This window comes from Amblyomma maculatum, chromosome 9 (assembly GCF_055883805.1).
Source record: "Amblyomma maculatum isolate TAMU_Amacu chromosome 9, ASM5588380v1, whole genome shotgun sequence".
In the NCBI taxonomy this organism is placed as follows: domain Eukaryota; kingdom Metazoa; phylum Arthropoda; class Arachnida; order Ixodida; family Ixodidae; genus Amblyomma; species Amblyomma maculatum.
In genome coordinates this window covers 51,493,193-51,516,749 of record NC_139352.1, presented here as the reverse complement: position 1 = coordinate 51,516,749, position 23,557 = coordinate 51,493,193, and the positions used below count along the sequence as shown (strand labels likewise).

General features: G+C 47.2%; 1 protein-coding gene across 1 annotated transcript in view; it reads left to right on the top strand.

Moving 5' to 3' along the window:
- Window positions 1-201: 201 nt before the first annotated feature.
- Window positions 202-23,557, top strand: part of LOC146179057 (choline transporter-like protein 1) — a 79,230-nt gene continuing 55,874 nt past the window's right edge. Inside the window, exons 1-2 of the mRNA XM_084579838.1 lie at window positions 202-264; window positions 14,934-15,047. Coding sequence (XP_084435964.1) covers window positions 223-264; window positions 14,934-15,047 — 156 coding nt within the window. The 5' untranslated portion in view covers window positions 202-222. The remainder of the gene's footprint in view (window positions 265-14,933; window positions 15,048-23,557) is intronic.

Here is a 23,557-nt window from a genome sequence, read left to right as displayed (position 1 = left end):
GCGTATCAGAAAGCAGAACTTTTTTCTCTGTAAAGTAGGTTTAGAGGAGTAAATCGCGCCATATTTTTTATCGGGAGCCCTCACTATCGGTTTCTCTCACAGCCTGAGTCACTTCGTGACGTTGAAACTTATAAAGCTAAACGAATGGCTTGGGTGAAACCTGCGCTCCGTGACGGGGATGTAACCGATCTTTCCAGAAGTGGGCGCGACCACTCTCGGGCAATGGACTGCTGTGGACCGCCAACAAGGGCTCCGTCAACTGCGGTAAGAAATTTATTTATTTGTCTCGATAGCTGTGTGGTTAATTTAAAAAATTCGAATCTAAAGAGCACAAACATTACAGCTGCAAACTTCGAATTTAAGAGAACGTTTTCAGTGCACGATTTTTTAATGGTTGCTAAGCTCCATTTCGGAAAGAATAAAAAATCAGAATAAGAAACGTTCAACTCATTGCACTTCATGCTTTTCGATAAATGAGAAACCTCGTTTAAGCGAGATTTTCTTTGCAGCAGGAGAGAAAGTAAAATATATAAAAACTGTACCAGTGTTCCAATTCTTTATGTCCAACATTTTCTCCGTGCCAGTGTCTAGTATTAGATGCGGGTCGCGCCTGGTTACCCCACCGCTGCCACCAGTTATTAGATGCGGGGCTCGCGTGGATCATCCAACCTTTGACGCCAGTTGTTACATGCGGCTCGCGGCCCCATCAGTAGCGTTGGCCTGGCGGCTCCGTGGCTCGGCGGACGGCATCAATGGTCCCAGCAAAGACGAGGCGTCTTCTAACAAAATCACATTTAATACAACACCATGAAGGAACGGGCAGAGAAGCTGACCCGGAGAGAATGCTGACACTCTCACACAGCTGGTGTCTAACGTCGTCTCTACGGCGTCTCAAGTAGTCTCTGTCGCAGCGGAGTCTGCCGCTGCTTTTTATAGGCTTGTCAGTTCTGAGGGAAAGGAAGAGCCCGCAAGTCCGAACAAGACCAGATGACTCAATCGTCAGTGACGCGACCGAATCTCCTCCACCTCCTGCAGACGGGCGAGGGCGACGCATTCTCCCTCGAGCGCCGGGCTTGGCCAGCGTTTGTACACACACGCACGCACACTCGGCGCGTGGCACGAACACGACGAGACACGTTCGCGGGAGGAAGCGTTGGGCGGCCGACCAGATGGCGCCGAAATGGCCGAAACGCTCGCTGCTTTGCCTGTTGCTGCGCTGTGGCCGCATCAGCTGTCGCACTTGTAGGTGGCGAAACGTAACAGACTGCCCCGTCGGGGAGGGAGATACCGAAGGGCAGGGGACTGCATCCGCTGTCCGGAGGGATTGGGATATTGCTGCTAGCCGGCTTCGTCCGACTCTGCTTCTCTTGAGCCCAATCAGCCAGAAGACTTCCTTGGCAGGTCGTGGTTCCCTAGATACTCTGAAATTTGTCTTCGGGAGAGTGTTCTGACAACCCACAACTTCACAGCCACGCTAAGGACTTAACCGGTCAGCCAGCAAGCATGGCACAATCTTCACCAAGTCATGCCAGGCTGTTTCCCTCCTATACACCCATTTACCTTAAGGAGTAGCTCAGCAGCACTTGGAACGCGTCCACAAATTTGAAAATTGCATTAAAAAAAAAACACCACTTTCAAGCAAAGATATTCAATACAAATTTTCAAAATCTTATGTCAGGAAGAAAAACACCAACAAGTGAAAACAGGATTCTTCTCACGTTAGAAGCTCCGACTTAAGCCATCGGCGTTACCGTTCAGATCACTCTTTTCACTAAAGCTTCGGCTGTCCGTTTCACGGAATAACCTTACCTTCCTGTTTTTTTTGTGCAAAGAAACACATGAGCATGAATCACTCGCTTTTCTAAACAACTTATCCCTCTCCTTAAGCTTTGCGCACCAGTCGCGCATTTTCTCGGCACGGGCGCAATTGTGCCTTTGGGATAGTCGCTTTCTTTTTCGCGATAGCTTCAAATTGCTCCATTCTTTCTCGAGCCTGCCTTTCCGCTTTTTTCTACCGCAGCACTGGAACACCGGCTTTCTGCTTTCTTTTCGGAATAGTTTGAGTTTGCTCTCCTTACGATGCAGCCCTTGAATACTCTCTACTTTCTTCTGACGCCATCTCCGACAAGCTAGCGGTAACCGGAGCTAGTAGGGCACCGGTGTCGTCAAAGTGCGGCGCCGCGTCTGCGTCGCGGCCAGCAGCGCATGACTCACTTTCAGTCAAATTCGAACAACCGCTCATGCCAGACCCCAAGCCAGGCGTTTCATCAGGCGGCTCGCTAATCAGTTTAACCTGTGGTCGTCCGGTGTGCCGCATCGCTCAGCGCTAACCAGCGCACGATCAAGCTCCTTCGACAGCTGGGGCGCTTCGGATTGCGTGATAGCCAGGTGTGCCGCGTTCGCGCTGGGGTTGTTGCTTTCGTGAATACAACTCGGCGTGTCAGGACACGAATGATGCTGACTCCGCTCTAGTCGTTCGCTGTCAACTGCGCAAGTGCGGCTTTCTACAGTGGACGCGCACTCATCGCGGGTCTGCCCTGGCTGATTACAACTCATGGGCTGCGCAGTTTCCCTGATCGACACATCATTCTTCGGCGTGCCCTGCTCTACCACACAACCGATTTCGGAAACAGTGATTCTGTCATTTCGTAGCTGGTTTCCATCTCCGCCACGTACTACACAAGCTTCCTCTTTTGACTCGAGAGGTGGTTCAGTTACTGATAGTTCCCCACACTCATTTGGTGGAACTGTATCTCCTACAGCTACTTGGGTCGGCGTGCAGCTCACCTCGCTGGACAGCATCCCTGCGGATTTCTCGCCGAATAAGCCTGCGCTAGCGGTCTCAGCTGCCACTGGCTCGACCAAGGTAACCCGATACTCTTCTGTTCGAGGCTCGGTCGGCTCGCTACTGCGGTCGCGTTGCTCGGCCGCTTCCCCAAGCTGCTTTTCACTCTCCGGTGCAAGTTCGATTTGCTCCGAAACTTCCGCACTGTCTAGCTATTCGCTTACAGCGGCTTTTAACTGATACGCCAAATCAAAGTACGACATGTAACAATGTTTCTCGCTCTCATACCTCTTCCGAAGATCATGACTCGTTATCTGATAGCGTATCAGCAATGACGTTTTTAGTTCATCGTAACTTTTCAAGCGGTCGCCAACCAAGCGCTTGATTTCTTCCGACGCTTCAGCGGAGAGAAGAGCTACCAACTTCTGCGCCCAACTATCTCGCTCGAAACGTTTACTTCTGCAGACACTCTCGAAGTCTGCCAAATACTCTGCCACATCCTCGGCGATGAGGAACGGTGGCGGACCGTCTCGCGGTTTTGAACCATTGCACTGAATGGCATGTGCTGAAATCTCCAGCTGCATCAGTTTCTTTATGCGGGCAAACCGCTTTTCTTACTCCTCGCGACGTTCCCTACGTTCACGTTCCTCTTTCTCGTGACGTTCTTTACGTTCACGTTCCTCTACCTCGTGACGTTCCCTATGTTCACATTTCTCTTTCTCGTGACGTTCACGTTCCTCTCCCGTAATGTTCCTTACGCCCACGTTCATCTTTCTCGTGACGTTCCCTCCGTTCACGTTCCTCTTTATCTTGACGTTCGTCAATGATCTCAAGGCATTCCGAAAGCTCGTCATCTTCAGCTTCCAACGCAAGAATAGCCTTCAGCACTTCTGGTTTTCTGAGTTTGACAAATTCAGACCCAACTCCCTCGCAAGCTCCAGCAATTTCAGTTTGCGCAACGACTTTAAATCCATGGCTGTTCTGAGTGCGGCCGTCTCTATTGCCCACTATTGCCTTGCTGCAAATTAACCCAGCAACAATGACAACACAATTACCAGCTCTGTTTTCTACTTAGCAAATGCCTGGCAAAACTCAGAAGAAAGTCCCGCACTCACCAAACCTCACAGCCAAGAATCAAGCGCAATCGTTCCGCTGCAGGCAACCAGTCATCACACAGGGCTCGTTGCACTGCTCCCGGCTTTCCGCTGAGCAGCTTGTTGCATGGGTCACGCCTGGGAAATCTCCGCCCTTCCCACCAGATGTTGCACCTCGGTCAGGTCTGGCTCATCTCACCAACCACGGTCACGGCTTGGTCGTCGTCGTCCCACCGCTGATCACCGGTTGTTGGACGATGGTCTCACCTGGCTCGTCCCACCGCTGCCTACCAGTTATTAGATGCAGGTCGCGCCTGGGTACCCCACCGCTGCCACCAGTTATTAAAGGCGGGGCTCGCGTGGATCATCCAACCTTTGACGCCAGTTGTTACATGCGGCGCGCGGCCCCATCAGTAGCGTTGGCCTGGCGGCTCCGTGGCTCGGCGGACGGCATCAATGGTCCCAGCAAAGACGAGGCGTCTTCTAACAAAATCACATTTAATACAACACCATGAAGGAACAGGCAGAGAAGCTGACCCGGAGAGAATGCTGACACTCTCACACAGCTGGTGTCTAACGTCGTCTCTACGGCGTCTCAAGTAGTCTCTGTCGCAGCGGAGTCTGCCGCTGCTTTCAGTTCTGAGGAAAAGGAAGAGCCCGCAAGGCCGAACAAGACGAGATAACTCAATCGTCAGTGACGCGACCGAATCTCCTCCACCTCCTGCAGACGGGCGAGGGCGACGCATTCTCCCTCGAGCGCCGGGCTTGGCCAGCGTTTGCACACACACGTACGCACACACACTCGGCGCGTGGCACGACCACGACGAGACACGTTCGCGGGAGGAAACGTTGGGCTGCCGACCGGATGGCGCCGAAATGGCAGAAACGCACGCTGCTTTATCTGTTGCTGCGCTGTGGCCGCGTCAGCTGTCGCACTTGTCGGTGGCGAAACGTAACACCACCCAATACCATACGTTGTGACCTGCTGCTGTGCCGAAGGATTTTTGAGCAGGTGAATAACTGCTATTAATAATAATCTGAACTGAAATAAGCGGCTATTGAATCAAGCTGAAAAGTTGTACTGTTGAGCTTGTGAACAGCGCTGACAGCTGAAGTGGTACTGGCTGGACTCATACTTGCGCCCAATGTGTGCTCAAGCACAAAGGTTGCTGCGAGGCGTCTGTGGAGTCCTTATACTGAAAAACCTGGTATGGACTTCATATCAGATTCTGTATACCGGTTTACTGTACTGGATCAACTGGCATGTGGAATTGGGCTTGCGAATTTTCCTGCATGAGTCGGCGGCTCTGATTTCGAGATGAAAAAGCGGCCCCAGACTCGAGAAAGCATTAAAAGCTATAAATTAACTTCGGTACATTAAAAAAGAAGAAAAAAAAACGAAAAAAATATGACCAAGAGCCGCCCTCCGATACCTGAGCCGAGCACAGCTATATACTGTTTTTAATCACATCCGGCTTTAAATTTAATAAGTGCAGTACAGCCTGCAAAGAACACAGGGACGTGCTGAACATTCGTTTTCACATAACATTAAAACCTATGCAATTCAATTAAGTTGTCAAACTTGCCCAGCGATATTCGGGCGGCTCAGGCTGAGGTTGAACGTGACGCGCACATGTGTCGTACTGGCAATGAAATTTTCACGCGCAAAGCGAACATTTTCATCCTACATTCTTGTCCTTCAAAGGTTGTGGAGGTCATAGTGAAGGTTAGGAACCACTGTCAAGCCGCATGGTGCCTCACCCTCATTGTCCCCCGGTAGAAAACGAATGGCATGAGGCGTGGCTGCTAAATAATTCTCAAGGTTCTCTGAAGGACGTCGAAGTGAAAAATAGCATCCCAACTTTCAATGAAAAAATGTTTTATTGTTTCAGGTTTGTTGCAAAAAAAATGCAAACTGGTTAACAAGGCTCAAAGATAGTTTTCTCATGAAGCCATATTTTTACTGAGAGGGTGTTTGTGGAAATTTTAAAAGAAGATACGGAGGGTTTTGCTGGCATTTATTTTTCACCCCTTAAAGGGCGTTGTTCTGAGGTACGCCAATGTTTAGTGCCAAACCACTCACACGCTCACCACTAATAAACCAAGAATCTTGTCTGATTTTGTTTATGCCGTCGCTCTGATTGGGTGAGCTGTTTCGTTAGATCCCAACCACGTGGCCTCGCGCGGGGATTTCAAACTAAAACGGTATATCGGTTTCGCCGCGCCAGCCTTCCCGACGGGTCTTACAAGTTCACCCGCCAACAGCGAGAGTGATGGAGTCTATCACCAACGACTGACCATGACCTCTTGTGAAGCTTTCATACTAAAAAAGTATCGGAGCGATTTGGAACCGGTCGGGTTAGAACCTACTCGGGTTCAGTAGCAAAGCGTCTTAACCACTAAGCCATCGCGACGGGTGCTTTCGCGCGTTATTACCAGGTTCAGGTAAGGGTAACCATCCGCTATTTGATGGAGCGGCTCTCAGATTGCACCACAAGAGGGTTAAACCTAGTTAAACCCGTGGCCTCCAAGCTCAAGGACGCCGTTGCACTGGAGATGACCAAACCTCCGCCAATTACAGCGATTGCTCCCAGATGGCACCGCATGGACAGCTCAAAATGCAGCGCACGAGGCTCATATAGCCAGAGAAAACCTCTTACACCATTCGATAAAAAAAAAAAAAAAATTGAGATTCCGTGACGTCATCACAGGAAAAATGATGATTGACCGGTTTGTTCAGTGCCTTTTGGAAGTGTTAAACAGTAAGATAAGTATTGGAAACAACAATTACAGCGAGTTGAAACAAGTAAGACGAAAAAAAAAGTGCGTGTTTATTCGCACTAAACTCAGCTGAACACAGGTAACCCCTGAAAATGTTTGAAACATAGCATTTATCAAACTCTAAATACGCTATATTTACTTGAAATTTATACGGAGCTTTTAGAAAACGCGAAGTGCTGGAAAGGTGATCACATTTCTCCTTGTCTTCGCTGTTTTTTCTTTTCCTCAAGTGTAGTAATTGTGGTCTCATTTAACCAAACGCTCAATAAACATGCTGAATCTATTTCCTGGCTATGCCAAGAAGTCGCTCATGGTCCACATTCTTCATCGTCCATGGTAGTATGAGGTTCTTTATTGTTAAATAAAACAAAAACGGAAGAAAAATACCTTTTTTACTGCACATCGTTTTTATGCACACAGATCTGATAATATTGTGATTTACCAGTGCCGGTAGTTTTGTCACCGTCTTAAGAATCGTATAGTTTCTGATGCATACAGAGATATCTACGCAGTAACGCGTGTCATATTGCATCTTTTATTTTCACATGAGGCTCGGAGCTGCGACGCCAGATATAAACTTCGCACTAAGAGTTCTGTACATGTAAACAATGAAGGAAACGTCGCCTGGTATGTTGCTATCAGTGCATATTTTGGCGGTAGGTGTTTCAGGTGTGTTCGAGAATATTTTTCATGTCTCTAGCCAAAGGCTAGGTCCTTTCTTGCCCTTTCGTTGTAGACTACTCAGTCGCAGATATGAAGGTGAACCACAAGATTGGGCGAGCTGCAGCGTTTGTTGCATTTAATGAACCATTACGTTGCTCATGAAAACACGCACGCACGCACGCACGCACGCACGCACGCACGCACGCACGCACGCACGCACGCACGCACGCACGCACGCACGCACGCACGCACACACACACACACACACACACACACACACACACACACACACACACACACACACACACACACACACACACACACACACACGCGAAATTATTTGTATACACCACGCTGGTTTCATTTGTTAATAACCAGTCACTACACACTAATCAATCAGCCCACCAATCGCACTATCAACCACTGCCCAATCAATGAATAAACACTAAGTTTTTCATATGCACTGTAAATAAGGCATCCATCATTTTGCGGCATGTTTTAGGCTTTAGACGCGCAGTTTGCCCTAGCGCCATCTATCCAGTGAAAGACGTATCAGGTCAGCTCCAGTGGCCGCCGCCATGGATGAGTCGGCACCACACATTTTCTGTAGAGTTACTTTATAGGCTTTACTACAAAGCTTATATAGTAACTCTAATTTTCTCCGGCAGGATATTGATTCGACCTTGAAAGCTTCATTTCAAACTCGGATACGGCAGCGGCGAAAAATTACGTTCAGAAACGTCTTTACCAAAAAATGTGTCAGACATTTCTTGGTATGAACTTCGTGGGCACAACGGCCGCTGTCTTGCGAGTTCCGTCAGGCTGCGAGACGAGGCGTCAGGTCAGACATGGTCAATGCGCGCGCATTCACTCTAGAACAATCTCTTAGTGCCCCGCCGTGGTGTCGTATTGATCCGCCGGGTTGGTGCAGGGATTAGGGCGCTCAACTGCTCTGCACAAGGATGCGGGATCGTATCCCGGCCACGGCGACCGCTTCTCGATGGCACCCATGTGCTGTGTGATGTCAGTTGTGCACGTTAAAGAACCCAGTTGGTTGAAATTTCCGGAGTCCTCCACTACGGCGTCTCTCGTAACCTGAGTCGCTTTGGGACGTTAAACTCTATATATAAACCAAACCATTTTAGTGGAAGTGGGCATGGCCGCAAACGTGGTGGGTACGGCGGCACACGCCAACGCTGCGGTCGCTTATTAAAACTTCTCGCGAAGTTTCTTTTAAATTTCCTGACGTTACAAACTAATCGTCATAGTTTCATCCGAGCTATAGCGCTAAACCTCGAATAAAGGAATCCAGGGCCGGCTTGCACGATAAAGTCCGGGCCAAGTCCAGACTTAAATGGTGTCTTTAGAAAGACCAAGCTTATTTAGGACGGCTCGGGTTCCGAACGTCGAACGCTTCGGGTTCATGTTCACCAGAGTGGCTTCCCAAAACGGCCTCAGCAACCACTTGGGGCATTTTTCCTCATAACACAATCTTAAGCCGCAAAAAGCAATGGCACGGATTTTACACAACGCAAAATTGACGGAATGTGTACATCTTACAGCAGGGACAGTGCCAGTGCATCCCTGTATTTCCCTAATTTCTCTACTTAGACATCTGGCGTCCTTGTGTCTTAACCAAGACAGAACTAGAGTCGTAATCATACAAGCGACTTATTCAAGTCAGGACTGAAGCCCAGTCTTGACTCCAGTCTTAAGCGTCCATGCTAGTGGCCTATTCTTTAGACTCCAGTTAAGTCTGGACTTAGCTAAGACAGTCTTAAGATTGTTTTGTGCAAGCGGGCCCAGGTGGCATAAGACATTCATATTATAAGTGGTACGTCACGTGTGTATCAGGAAAACAACTTCAGAAAACGAAGTAAATATTTCGTCTTCTAACGGTACTTCGGGCTGAGGTAAGCCATAAACTAATCGTCATAGTTTCATCCGTGCTATAGCGTTAAACCTCGAATAAAGGGATCCATGTGGCATAAGAAATTCATATTATAAGTGGTAGGTCACGTGCATCAGGAAAACATTTTCAGAAAACGAAGTAAATATTTCGCCTTCTATCGTAGTTCGTGCTGAGGTAAGCCATAAAATTACAAAAATATTGACAGAAAATTTTTTTCAGCTAAATAGGCAAAAGAAACATCACATTCGCCGCACTGGAACTCGTTTTAGCAGCAAATACTTTCACTGAGGCATTGTGGATGCCTCGTGTCTCGTACAATCGTGACGTTAAAGAAGAAACAAACTGTGCCGGCCAGTTCCTCTCCGCCTAAAATCGATCCACTGTGGACCACGCACGCGTCGATACAGCCGTGAGTGATGAAGTGGAGGGCGGCTAAAACGAATACAAAGGCTCGAGGAAGAAAGAAAGCCGAGGCTGAGAGGCGCTGGACGAGAACTCTATTGGGGGCCTTCTTGAGGGAAGTCAGTGCAGCCTAGGTTAGTCGTCGTGGCACCCGCGCAGCCGCAAAGACCGTGTTCACTCCCTCCATGACGGGGGAAGGAAGTTGTTGCGGACAGGTGCTGTTTTGGCTTAACAGCGACGAGTTGTCTTCATCGGGACAGAATGGGCGACAGGCCTGCAGTAGCACTCTCGCGTAATGGAAAGGAGTCGAAGGTAAGTGAAATAAATATAATCTGAAAAACGCCTCTTTTCAACAACTTGGAATTCAAATTTGTTCTTCAAATGAAGAAATTAATGTAGAATAAGATATATAATGACACAAAGCACAGATGGAGTTTTTCCAATGAAAAACTTTAAAAGAACAGTGCATGCTTTCTTTATTTTCACGTTGTTGCTTTTAAAATGACATGCCGTCCTCTTTCGACGCTACAACCTCTACTTACTGCCCACCCTGCTATTCATAAAGCTTAATGTCCCCACTTCGCTGAAAAGTATCTGCACAGCCTCCGGTTATTGAAAAAAAAAGTTAGCTGTGGTTTAACTTGTGGTTAAACCTGGAGTTAGGTGAGAGCAGTCTGCATGGCTACGTTTAAGCTCGGCTTGAAAGGAAAGATATGACTTTTGCGCATAGTAATTTACTCTATGGTTTCAGCTTTATTTATGCCATAGGGGAATAACTTCACGTATGAACATCCCGTTGCCTCTCCTCGTTGACCATTCTCATTTGGGTGTAGAAGACTTCTAGCGGTATGACATCATCTCACGTCGAACTCAGGGGCACACCTCTGTCACAACGTTCGAACGATCCTTCTGTCCTAGCAATTGGCTGTTGTCGTTCGCCTCTACAAATTTCAAGATATCTGTCACTTCTTCTTCTTCTGGTTTTTCTTCTTCTACTTCTTTTCCTTCTTTTTTTTTCTTTTTCTTTTTTTCTTCTTCTTTTTCTTCATCGGACAGGCACGCGCTCTTCGGACAGGCACGGACAGGCACGGTGAAATGGCGAGACAGTGGCCAACGTAGCACTCGCTACAAAAAAAAAAAAATATTTGCTCGGCGCATACTGTCGCATAAAAGGTGTGATAAAATCCACAAGTTATTTTTCTGTTAGCAAATGGAACCTAATAAATCTCCTGCATATTGATAGGATTAGGGCACCCAGTGTGCGTGAAGAAATTCTCGACTTTGGTTGGGACAACTCTGCATTTCATAGCACAAAACATACATCCATAATACGCAAATCCGTACAGTTATTGTATATGCGGTTTTTAACGTCTAAAACCGACTTCAGCTTGAGGAATACCGGGGTGGAGGGCTCAGGTAATTTCGACCAGGAAGTTTCTTTTTTTCAACGGGCGCCTTGAGTTTGCCTCTACTGAAACACGGGAACCTCGTTTCGATAGCGCTTCGATAGCATGTATGGGCAATAGCCATTTCCTCGGCACCACACCCATTGCGATTATGGGTCACGTTACCTTGACTTCATTTTCTCTTTGCCGCCAACTTCAACCTGTTCTATATATGTGAGTGTGTATCCTCATTCCCCGGCACCTCTTGTGTTTATTCTTTAAAGAATAAATTCCGAAATATGCTTACATGTCACAATTTGCTCCGAAAGATGAATTTCCTAAATTTTCAGAATCTTCAGTTAGCTATTACATGAAGGGAACAGACGAGTACAAAATAGATTTCAAGGCTAATACATCAAACCACAACCTAATTTTTGAATCGGAGAGAATGATTATAATGTGTTCATGTGAAAAACAAAAGAATATAATGAATACAAAGGGAGATTTGAACATGGCAGTCGAGAAGATTTCTCACTTACATCGCCTTTAAATAGACAGCGTGATGCATGAATAGAAGGGGTTAAGTGAACGGCGAGGATACCGGAAATTGAAATACAATTTGTGAAATAAACAATGCCGCACAAATTTCCTTTTGAAAACTAAAAACACACTGCGCGACTCTGCGTCTGAGAGTTAAATGTATGAATGGAAGGAGGTAGTAAGTGAACAGCAGATACATACCGGAAGTGAAATATATTTGCGAAACAAACAATGGCGCGCAAATTTCCCTCCGGAAACTAAAAATACATTGCACACATCAGCGGCTGACAGTTAAAAGTACAATAAACTTAAAGTTCGACCCTGCTTAAGCAAAACTTTTTCGTTCTACTCTCCTGGAAGCACTGCAGTGCGTGATAAGTAAGTACTTATACTGATGACTACGGATAAGCATAGCTTCCTGCAGCGTAGAACACATATTTTAATATGAGGGAAAAGCAGTGTCAAAAACAGGGGCACTTGAGGATCTTACGTGAAGGATAACACAATAAAAATAAATGAGAGTGAAGCGCTGCTTCGGCGTTCTGGTGAAGAGCGTTATCTCAGTCTTTTCCGACATCTGCTCCTCACCATCGGCTTCTCGGCGGGCGCACTTGCAAAGCGTTCTCGTGAAGCATGCGTTGCTCAGGATAGTCTGAGGCGGCTCGGCGGCGGCGGTATATCGTCATCCGACTCGGACAAGCATCGGAAGGTCCCGCCTCCGCGTACATCACCGTGCAGTGTGATGACGCGCTCATTGCGCGTTGCTTCACTTTCTTCAACGCGATGAAGTGGCACCCCTCTGCGAGCAGTGGTCCGGTCACCACGGCCTTAAAAGGTCTGCGAAGATATGGCGTCCTTCCGCCCGCCGAAGGTGGCCCTCATTACGGTTTCGAGCAACAGAAGTCGTCAGTGCGAGTCCCTCACACGCACTAGGTTTTATATCGACTAGTAATTTGTACTCCATATTGGACCGATGCTACCGAATCGTCTCTTGCCACTACGAACCCTCTCCAAAATTGAGGTAGGAACCAACTTCTAAAGGCACGTTACACGCGTGAGCCGATCTGCTGACTCCCTGTATACGTGGCCTATATATATTAGGCTTCTCCGAAACCATGTTTTAGCACCACTTGAAAGGGACGAACCACCTTAGCAAGCTCCGTATCATTTCACTTCCAAGGGCTATCGGTCTATAATCGCTAGTTTTAGTCTAGTCAAGCTGAGAGAAGAAAAAAAGATGTTACATTCACAAACGCAACTTTCTAAGCGGTAGACACGACTTTGCCATACAATGTTACGAAGCCAGAAAAACCAATATACTTCACTTCAAATAGGAACTAAATGTCGTGTAGTTTTTCTCGCCACCTTTGAATGAACTCTCCGTTTTTGCTATCTGGCAGTAATTTTGTCCTTTAATTGGACCTGTTTTCATATACTTCTTGCTTATTTTGCTTCACACAATATTCTTTCCTTGTTTGTTCTGCAGCTGATGTGTGGTCATCTGCGTCTTATAGTGTTCTGAAAAAGAAAAAGGGTCAGGCAACGTGTGTGTTCACTCTGGCACTATCTTGTTGCAGATTGGTTCGAAGCCCTTTTTTCCTCTCGTGGAACAGCACGCACTTAGTGGGCCCTCAGAAAACCAGGTCGCCTCTTGTTAATTATTCGGAGCCTGTATAGTTACCCGATGCCAACCGCCAAGTTTGTTGATTGCTTTTTTCGACGTTCGTGTACGCTTGCAATTTCCTGTTTTCAAATCTCGAACCTGGCTAACCGTAAGCCCTATATAAACGGTGTCCTGTATATATTAATGCGGCGCGCGGTCCTAAATAATTTGTAAACACAAAGTTCAAGGCATGTTTGTCACTTTTTTGATCTATGGGCCTGCACCGTCCCCTGAGAACTGTCGAGAACAACAATGCATTGCTCAGTGCAGCGTCTTCCAGGTGATGTACTGCCTGCAACAGCCGTTGTTTTCCTCGTGGCGTATTCCACGTTTTCTCGCCCGAGTTTCCAAGGGAGCATTTTTAGATTCGCTTGTAGCGACCACAATTCCCTCGACTAGTCGATGTCGCACGGGCTGCTTTGAGCCTTCGATTCGACCTGTCTCGGCATACAGAGAACTTGATGCACAACCGTGCATGCATTAGCTGATGATGCATAGTGTTCCAGTGCGGTTTTGTTTGGTCAGTGTAGATCAATGTGTGTAGATGTGGGGAGCTCCGCACAGAAAATATAGTGATTGGTTCACAGGAAAGGAAAGAAGCAGTATCTGTAACAGACCTCTGAAACGCACCGCAAGGGAACGAAAGAAGGTGGGAGTGAAAGCGGAAAGAGAGAAAGGGGTGCCATAGTGGAAGGCTCCGGAGTAATTTCGACTACCTGGGGATTTTTAAGGTGCACTGACAGGGCGGAGGAGATGGTGGTTGCTCTGGCCCTATGGGGCTGGGACTGGTTGCCACCGCTGGTTGTATCTGTTGTAGGCCGTCATTGCACCCGCCATCATTCGGTGGTGGACAACAGCCGTTGCGACGCGCGTCTTTCCCTGTCCCTCTTTTTCTTTCCTTTCTATTTTCTCCTGTCCGCACAAGGCAGCGGAGGCGGCTCAGCTATAGAGCCAGTAGTAGGCCCGTGCAGTAAGCCCGTGCAGTTTCTTTTCATCTTCCTACAGAGGGTGAAGGGTGGTAGATCCTGGCCCTGCGGGGCTGGGACGGCAGGTCATCGCCGCTTGTGGCGGGGGCTAGCTAGCCACCGAATTTTATCTGTTGTTGGCCGTCATTGCACCTTCCACTGCTTCGGTGGTGGACGACGGCTGCTGTTGCGGCGCGCGTCTTTCTCTCCCTGTTCTTTTTCCTCTGTTCTCTATTTTCTCTTCTGTCCGCACGAGGTCGCGCAAGTGGCAAAGCTACAGAGCCAGTAGTAGGCCCGTGCATTTTCTTTTCCTTCTTCCTACAGCCATAACAACAACTCTTCCTATAGATGCAACAACAATGACATCGCACAGTGTACGGACGCCACTTCGTTACGCCTCCATCGAAATGCAACCGCCGGCGGTCGGGATCGAACCCAGGTACTCCGTTACAGTAGCCGGGCGTCTTACCACTGCACCACCGCATCGGGAGCACAGAAAATATATACGAAGAATTTGATATAGAGTAGAAGTAAGTAGCGGGCGTTTGAGGAACCATATAGGCTTCAACGGCGGATTACGCAGTTTAGTTAGGAAATGCAGCATTCCTTCTATACTGAACATGCCAGACAAACATTTTGTGATGATGCGATTTTCGACAACGTGCCCTTCTAGAAAAAGTGCGAATGACTGGTTGTGAAAATATATCGTCCGTGGCTGATACGTAGATGTGGTACATTTTCAGTCTATTCCGGAGCTGGGAGAGGATGAAGTGGCTGACTTCAGGAAGCCAGATCAAGCCCGAGAATGCAAGGACGTCTTCTCACTCATGGTGTTCTCCGTGTTTGCTGTGTACATGGTGAGAGCAACGTTTTTTTTTTCAGTACGGGCTCCATGAAAAAGTGGCCGGTTTCCACTGACTTATCAGTGTGGTAGTAAGAGCTAAATGCTTTTGGAGCCATGGGCCGAGGTCTGTATTGCTATCTATGAGTTAGTACCGCTTTCAGTACTGGTGCGCGGCCACCGAGGCCGAGAGGGGGCGGCAAAACGTGTCTTTCGTTGTCCGCGTTGAATAGCAGATAGGAAGAGTGGCAGGTAGGTTAGGTTTGCATTCACCGTTGATAAGAATGATTAAGTTTAAAATAGCTTTATCCTTCTACTATTTCCTTATGAAAATGAGTTAAACTTGAGTGATGATTCTCAACGTAAGGTCCTCGGCGGAGATATCCGTTGGACTGCGACACGCTGCTGAAGGATGATAAGGATAAGCGAACTTCTTTGGCACACATGAAATTAAGTTATTAACCCTATTTACACACTTTTTACACTCGCGCCCCGCCGGGGTGGCGCAGGACCGCCATAGACTGTGCAGGCCTATTAGCATAACCGTATCAAGTGGAATCCCATCATTATTTTCAGTCGGCAGGAATCTAATCCCGAGTGAGTCTAATGGCAATTCTTTTTTAAAAGTTCGTTGCAGGACATCCCAAAAATAGACGCCTTCCCAACAGTGCAGAAATACATGGTCTATTGTCTCTGGCTGTTTACATATTAAACAAAGTGAACCCCATGGCAGATAAAAGCTCTTGCTTTCAAAAAACGTTTGTACCGATAATGTTCCTGTATGTAACTTAAAGAAAAACGTCTTTACCCCAAGATAAACTGGCATTCTTTTGACACGCTTCAGTACGTCTTGACCTAGACGGCCGCTATACAAGGCTCTGTACACAGGAACAGAGAAGCCGTCACAAACAGCTTTATACAGGTTCTTCTTTTTCACTGAACTTAAGTTCTCTGTCGAGAAGCGAGCTGACAGAATTCGAACACTGCCGACAACCCCTTTGAAAAAACTAGAAAGACGCCCTGGCATGCTTTCCGTGGCAACAACGAAATTGGGCAACGCCCGCGCGAGCCTCACTTGGCACACAGTGCGAAAAAAGGGGTCGGTAACGTCGCGAAGGAAAATAAATCTGTTTACAAGCTGGCGCACGAATAAGTGAGCAAGCCCGAGACTTCCGTCTTTAATTGGCCGGAACAGGTTATCCCGACGACATCTTTCCTAGCTTGATGCCCATACAAACACAGCAAAGATTCGGTGTAGCTTTTGAACACTCAACCTAGAACAATGAAGTGCTTGCATGACGTACCACACCTTGGCAACAAAAAATAGATTACATACAGTGGTTCGTGCAAAGATAGACAGCGGCACTCCTTTCCACTTGTCAGCCTTCTCCCGTATTTCCTGAACTTGGGCGCGCCAAAATGGCTTGCTCTCTTCATAAAATTCTAGAGGTACGCCCAAATACTTCACGGGTATTGTAACCCATGTAACGTTGGCAAAAAGTCAGGCGTTGATGTCCACGCCCCGTGCCAGAAGCCAAGACACTTTCCCCAGTTTACTGGACTTCCTGTGGTCGCACTAAAATCTTTCACAACTTCAACTGCGGCGCGAATACTTTCTTTGTTCGCACAAAACTCTGCTACATCATCAGCGTACGCCAAAAGTTTGCCCTCAGACATGTACAGTTGAAAGCCCTGAACAGATGGATTTTGCATAATAGACAGGTATAAAGTTTCGATATAAATGCAGAATAGAAGAGGGCGTGTGTTGTGGATCTTCTCCTGTGTTTGTCTTTGTTTGCGCCACATATCTGAATATGATGATGCACCAACTAGCCTCTCAAGCCGTTATTTTGAGAAGAGGGCTGAGGGGACAACCCTGACGTACCGAACGCCGCACATTTATGGGTTCCCTACCTTATTAACAATCAATCGCGTTGTGCAGTTTCGGTACGCCAGGGCTACGCCCTCTCTGATAATGGAACCAACATTGATATAATCCAATATTGCAAACAATGCATCATGTTGAACACAGTCAAACGCCTTTTCTAGGTCGGGCTAAAGAAACGCGACCCTCGCGCAAGCAACGTCACAACATTCCAGCACGCACCTCGCCTTATGAATATTTGTTGTAATGGACCGGCCCTTTATACCACACCTCTGGTGGGAGCCAACGATATATTTTATCACTGTCTGTAGCCTGGCTGCCAGAACTTTCATCAGTATTTTGTAATCCACATTTGTTAAATAAATAGGCCTGTATGACGTCACAAATTTTAGTTTCTCTGTTTGGTTTGACTTAGGAATTAACACTGTGTGTGAGGATGCGAACGAAGGAGGGAGTGCACCAAGTCATAGCCTTCGTTAAATACTGCAGCTAACAATGGGGACAGATCTAGCTTGAATGCTTTATAAAAGGCTGCTCTCAAACCATCCGGCCCAGGCGACTTTCCTGGGTTCAGATTATCAATTGCGCGTTCAACCTCGTCATCGGAAATCGGCAGCTGTAACTTTTCTTTTGTGGTGGCATCCAGTCGTGGCAAGGAGGAAAGAAACACCTGCTTAAACGTCTCCAACTTCATGTCCCGAAAAGCAAACAGCTCCTGATAATAGTCGAAGAACGCACGTGCAATGTCGTTCTTATCTGTCACGAGGCTTCCGTTCCATTCTACTTCGGTTATGTCCTTTCGATGAGCCTGTGCTTTTTCAAGACCCAGAGCCCGCTTAGTGGGCGTCTCGCCGGCGACCCATCTTTCGGCCCTGGCGCAAACGAGCGCTCCTCGATGTCGGTCCTCGTCTAATAATTCTATTTTCTTTTTTATATGTCCTCTTTGTAAACCACCGGCTCCTTACACTCCTGCGCTATTAACTTCTTTAATGTTGATCTTAGGCCTGCTTCTTCTCGCTTTTCATTATGGCGAATATAGCTGGCTCTTTCTATCGCTTTCATTTTAATTTCTTGCTTGCACAGTTCCCATTACTCCCCAATGCTGCTGTTAGGTCGTTTATTTATTTCATTTAGCTTCTGTACAATAATTTCGATTAAGTTATCGTCTTCTAAAAGTTTGGAATTCAACTTCCAAAGGTCCCACACAAAACTTTAGCTCGGGCTTCTAGCTCCTATAGTGCATTTTACCAGATAATGATCGGAGAAGGACATTGGGATAACAGAATAATTTTTACACTTCGGTATGGCGGGTTTTCACTGTGACCCTGACGCCCGCCCTGCAAGGCTCTACTTTCGCGAGAGTATACACGCATTGGTTGAAATTCACAAATTGAAGACCACTGTGCCAGTCTGGATTTCAAGAGTCGAACCACTATGCGAGCTGAAGGAATTTTAACTTGACAAAGGCAACTCGTACGAGCCTGCCGGCTTCTGTATTAACAGTGTCATGCTTGTGGTAACCTCTCTGCTGTGAGCATTCTGTTTGTAGCGCATTTTTGTTGGTTTTGTTTTGTGTTGGTGATGACCGGCAATAAAGAAAAAAAAAAAGCCGGGGTGGCACAGTGGTTACGGCGCTCGACTACTGTTCCCAAGGACGCGGGATCGAATCCCGGCCTCGGCAGCCGTTTTTCGATGGAGGCGAAAAGCAATGTTAGTGCTGTGCGATGTTAGTGCACGTTAAAGAACCCCAGGTGGTCAAAATTTCTGAAGTCCACTAAGGCGTCTCACATAGGTTGAGTTGCTTTGGGACGTTAAAATCGCAATAACCAAACCACCTTTTTAGACTCGCTGCCATACGAAACGATCGGGAAGGTCAGACAAAGGTTCGCTGGCAGCGAGGCCCTGTCCTGCCTGACCGACGACTCAATTCGCGTTGCGCTGCTCGTAGTGGTCCCTCGTTTTTTGGAGCGCGGTCAGCGCAAACTTTGACCCGGTCCGAACACTCCCTACTCAGACTCCTCACCGAGAGTCTCCCGTCCAAGTCTCTTTCTTTTTGGCGCCAAAACGCTTCCTTAAATAGCATTATGGGGATCATATCCGTGAACAATAGGGAAAGCGTTTACTGGAGTCAACCGGTGAGTTTTCTTCAAATTTCGAATGGCCAATGCTCACGAGTTTGTTTTATTTAGAGCGCAGCGTCATTTCCAAGTATTCGTTCAATCTCTCCTCCGTTAATACAAGGCAGAGAGACTCAGTTTGTCAAACATCGAAATATTAAAAGCACACTTACATTCTAACGCCACAGCCACCAGCCGTGCTCGCTGTAAAGTACTGTACAGATATCCACAGCGCCTGCATTCAGCTAGGCGTCGGCGAGGTGCGGGGAAAAACCAATTAATAAAGCGCCCTATTTCAGCGGAACGGCTAGATGGGTTCTGAACTGAGATGTATGTAGAGCCTTCCCCGCGCTTAACTTTCCAACCGCCCAAGAGCAGGATTCTCTGAAAATGGCCATAAACCCCTACATGCGAACAATGCGCGGGGAGCGCGACACGTAGGCTCAGTCGCCGAGCTCGCGCCTACTTGCAGAGTCCTGGCTGCAGGCACTGTTTTTGCTTTGCGGTACCGCAGTCATCTGCAAGCAGAATTTATCTCTTGGAGCGGTCGCACGACCGGGGTGGGGGCGACACGAGAAGCCAATTCGAAGCGCCAAGTATATTTTAGTCACTGTATATCCAGGCCGTAGAAGGGTCAGCATCATCATCATCAGCTGGACTATAACCACTCTAGCGTGGGGGCGTCTCTCACACTCCTCCCATTAACCGGCCTTGCGCTAGTCGCATCCACTTGATCCCTGCATACCTAACTTTCCGCCGCCCCTGCTACGCTTTCCTTCCTTTGGAATCCAATATTTTAACCCTGGTGACCATCGGTCATCCTCTCTTCGAACTACACGTCCTTCCCATTCCCGTTTTTTCTTTCTAATTTCCACTAAAATGTAATTAACTCGAGATATTTATCTGACCCACTCTGCACGTTTCCTATCTCTCAACTTTACACCTGCCGTTTTTAATTCCATATTCTTCTGCGTTGTCCTCAACTCAAGTAGAACCCTTTTTGTTGGCCTCCACATTTCTGTCCCATAGGTGAGTACTGATAAGATGCAATTGTTATGTACATTCCTTCTGAGTACCGGTAAGCTGCCAGTTATAATCTAGAGCACTTGCCAAATGCTCTCCATCCCGTTATTATTCTCCTGGTTATTTCCTGGTTATTTCCCTTTCGTGGTCCGGATCTGCGGTTATGTACCAGTCCTAACTAGACGTATTCACCTACCACTTTCAGTGCTCCACAACCGATTGGAAACTGGTGTTCTTTCCGAGGCTGTTGAACATTACCCTAGTCTTCTGCATATTATATCATTCTTTGCAGTTCGTCGCCCCAGTTATTTGGCAAGACAATGCCATTCGCGAATCGCAAATTACTGAGCTATTCTCCATCAACCCTTATTCCTAACTGCTCCCATACCATGTCTCTGAATACTTCCTGTAAGTAAGCTGTGAATAGTACTGGGGGAGACAGTGCGTCCTTGCCTAACATCTCCCTTCATGGGGATTCTGTTTTCTTTATAGATAACTATGGTTGATGTGTAGCCACTGCAGATATCTTTCAGTACTTTCACATATTTATTGGCTACACTTCGGTTTCCCAATGCCTGCATGACTGCGTAGGTTTCTACTGAGTCAAATATTTTATCGTAATCGATTAATGCTATATGTATAGGGGTTGGTTAAATTACGGACATTTTTATATTGCATCATAATATAGGGATATGACCAATGGTAGAGTACCGTTTCCGAAAATCTACCTGGTCCTTTGGTCGGTTGAAGTCTAAGGTTTCCCTGATTCTAATATCGATTGTGTTAATAAATGCTTTATATGTAACAGATAGTAAGCTGTAATTGTTCAAATCCTTAGCGTCCCCTTTTTTGCGATTTAATATAATTTTAGTGTTCTTCCAAGGTTCTGGTACCGTCGACCTCTTCAAGCATTTTGAACACAGGATTGCCAGTTCTTCTGGGCCGATAGCTCCACCGTCTTTCAACAAATATGTAGTACCTTATCCTCCCGAACTGCTTTCTCCCTTTTCATAGCTTCTAAAGCTTTCTTAACCTCGTATTTTGTTACTGGCTGAATATCTGATTGCTCTTCACTGCTGCTAATCTCATTGTCCTCATTGCATTGGCTTCTGTACAGGTCAGTATTTAACTGCTCGGCTACATTGATTATCTTGTCAATATCAGTCATGACATTGCCCGCCTTGTCCCTCAGCGCATGCATCTGATTTTTGCCTACGCCCAATTTAATGTTCGCCGCTTGAAACCTACCACCATTCTTGAGGGCATGGTCTATTTTCTCCATATTATGCTTTTTTATGTCATATGAAGCCGAGGGCCAGAACAATAAGAATATGGTGGTGTATGTGCCTGTCACAGCTCCTCCCTGTCTTGACATGAATAGCATCGTTTCAGCATTCCGCAAAAGGAGGTCTCTCTCTCTCTCTCTCTCTCTCTCTCTCTCTCTCTCTCTCTCTCTCACACACACACACACACACACACACACGCACGCACGCACGCACGCACGCACGCACACACACACACACACACACACACACACGCACGCACGCACGCACGCACGCACGCACGCACGCACGCACACACACACACACACACACACACACACACACACACACACACACACACACACACACACACACACACACACACACACACACACACACACACACACACACACACACACACACACACACACACACACACACACACACACACACACACACACACACACACACACACACACACACACACACACACACACACACACACACACACACACACACACACACACACACACACACACACACACACACACACACACACACACACACACACACACACACACACATCCGTGTATTTGCCTGCCGAGGGAGGATATGCAGATTTATTGTTATGGTGCAGTTTTAAGCATGTTAGAAACTCATGTTAAAAAGTCTTTCTCAGTACTTGTCCAAATTTCTGGATATAAATCAGAACTTGGGCGACTGGTTTCACGGTATTTGACGTGGCAGATGGATTCCGCACCCTATCCCACAATTCATTGTTCAGCTTTTCAAGGAGCGTGGTCTAAAACGGTGGTGATTTTGTACTCATGAAGGTAATCGGTAGAGTCACTTCGAGGCGCTTTTTTTTTTTTTGCATTGGAAAGCATGATCAGAAAGCGGTTTGAAGCCACGAACTTTCTTTGATGACTACCCAGTGACGCCATTATTGCCTATCTGTCTTCGCGTACAACACCATGAATGCAGAAGCGTGCCTATATGACGCCGTGTGGCTCGGTCTCGGCAGGGAGGATTAGGATCACTCTCGATGAAATGCGGCTTAACCTCACGATGAGGACAATGGCCGCTGTCTACCTCAAGCGACCTGAAGGTGCCCGATGGCTTGAATGAGTACGGATCAAGAACCAACGGCACACAAATGTCTGCTGCTATAATCTAAGCCCGCGGCGATCGTACGTGGGTAAGGACGCCCTTTGGAAGGGGCTGACTTAGCGAAAAGTTTGAGTGTTGCTGCTTCGGCCCATACAAAATTCTTCACTGAATGGGCGCCCTTGACTATGAAGTCGTTACCGACAGAGTCGCAACATCTCAGCATTGGGATGAAAGTCCACTGTGCAAAATTTGCGCCTTTTTTCCTCCTTTCTTTTCCTTCAGTGCGAAGCATCGAAATAGTGTTTCTGTAGTAGGAACTGAGCGATTCACTGTAACTTTGTTTCATTTCTTCTATACTCAAAGCCGTTAGCACGGGGTTCTATCACTTTGTTTCTGACGCAAGGTGCAGCCAGATTTATTTAACATGATTGAAGCTGCGGCGAACGCTACTAGGTTATGCGAGATTGTAGTCTGCGCTTTTCGGTAGCTTTAAACGAACCGTGGCTAAGAACAGCAGTGATCGTATTTGACGATTGCCAAGCGCGCTTGTAATGCAACTGTCGCCGTTTCTGCAACGGAGTTTTCAGCTCTTTCTAAGTCCCCCCCCCCCCCCCCCCCCCCTCCCTTCTTCCTTCCTTTTGCGCCTAAGTCAGCCGAGTAAAATGTTCGTCTCACCAGAGTCCACTCTCAGCCATTGCATCAGTCTGCTCGTCTGTTTTCGACGGCGTTGTCATCATCATCATCATCAGCCTGATTATACCCACTGCAGGGCGAAGGCCTCTCCCATATTTCTCCACTTAACCCGGTTCTGTGCTAGCTGCATCCAATTGACCCCTGCGAACTTCTTAATCTCATCCGCCCAGCTAACTTTCTGCCGCCCCCTGCTACGCTTTCCTTCCCTTGGAATCCAGTTTGTTACCCTAAGCCACCATCGGTTATCCTCTCTTCGCACTACATGTCCTGCCCATATCCATTTCTTCTTCTTAATTTCCACTAGAATGTCGGTAACTTGAGTTATTTCTCTGACCCACTCTGCACAGTTTTCTATCTCTTAATGCTATCCCTACCATTTTTCGTTCCATAGCCCTCTGGGTTGTCCTCAACTTAAGTAGAACTCTCTTGGTTAGCC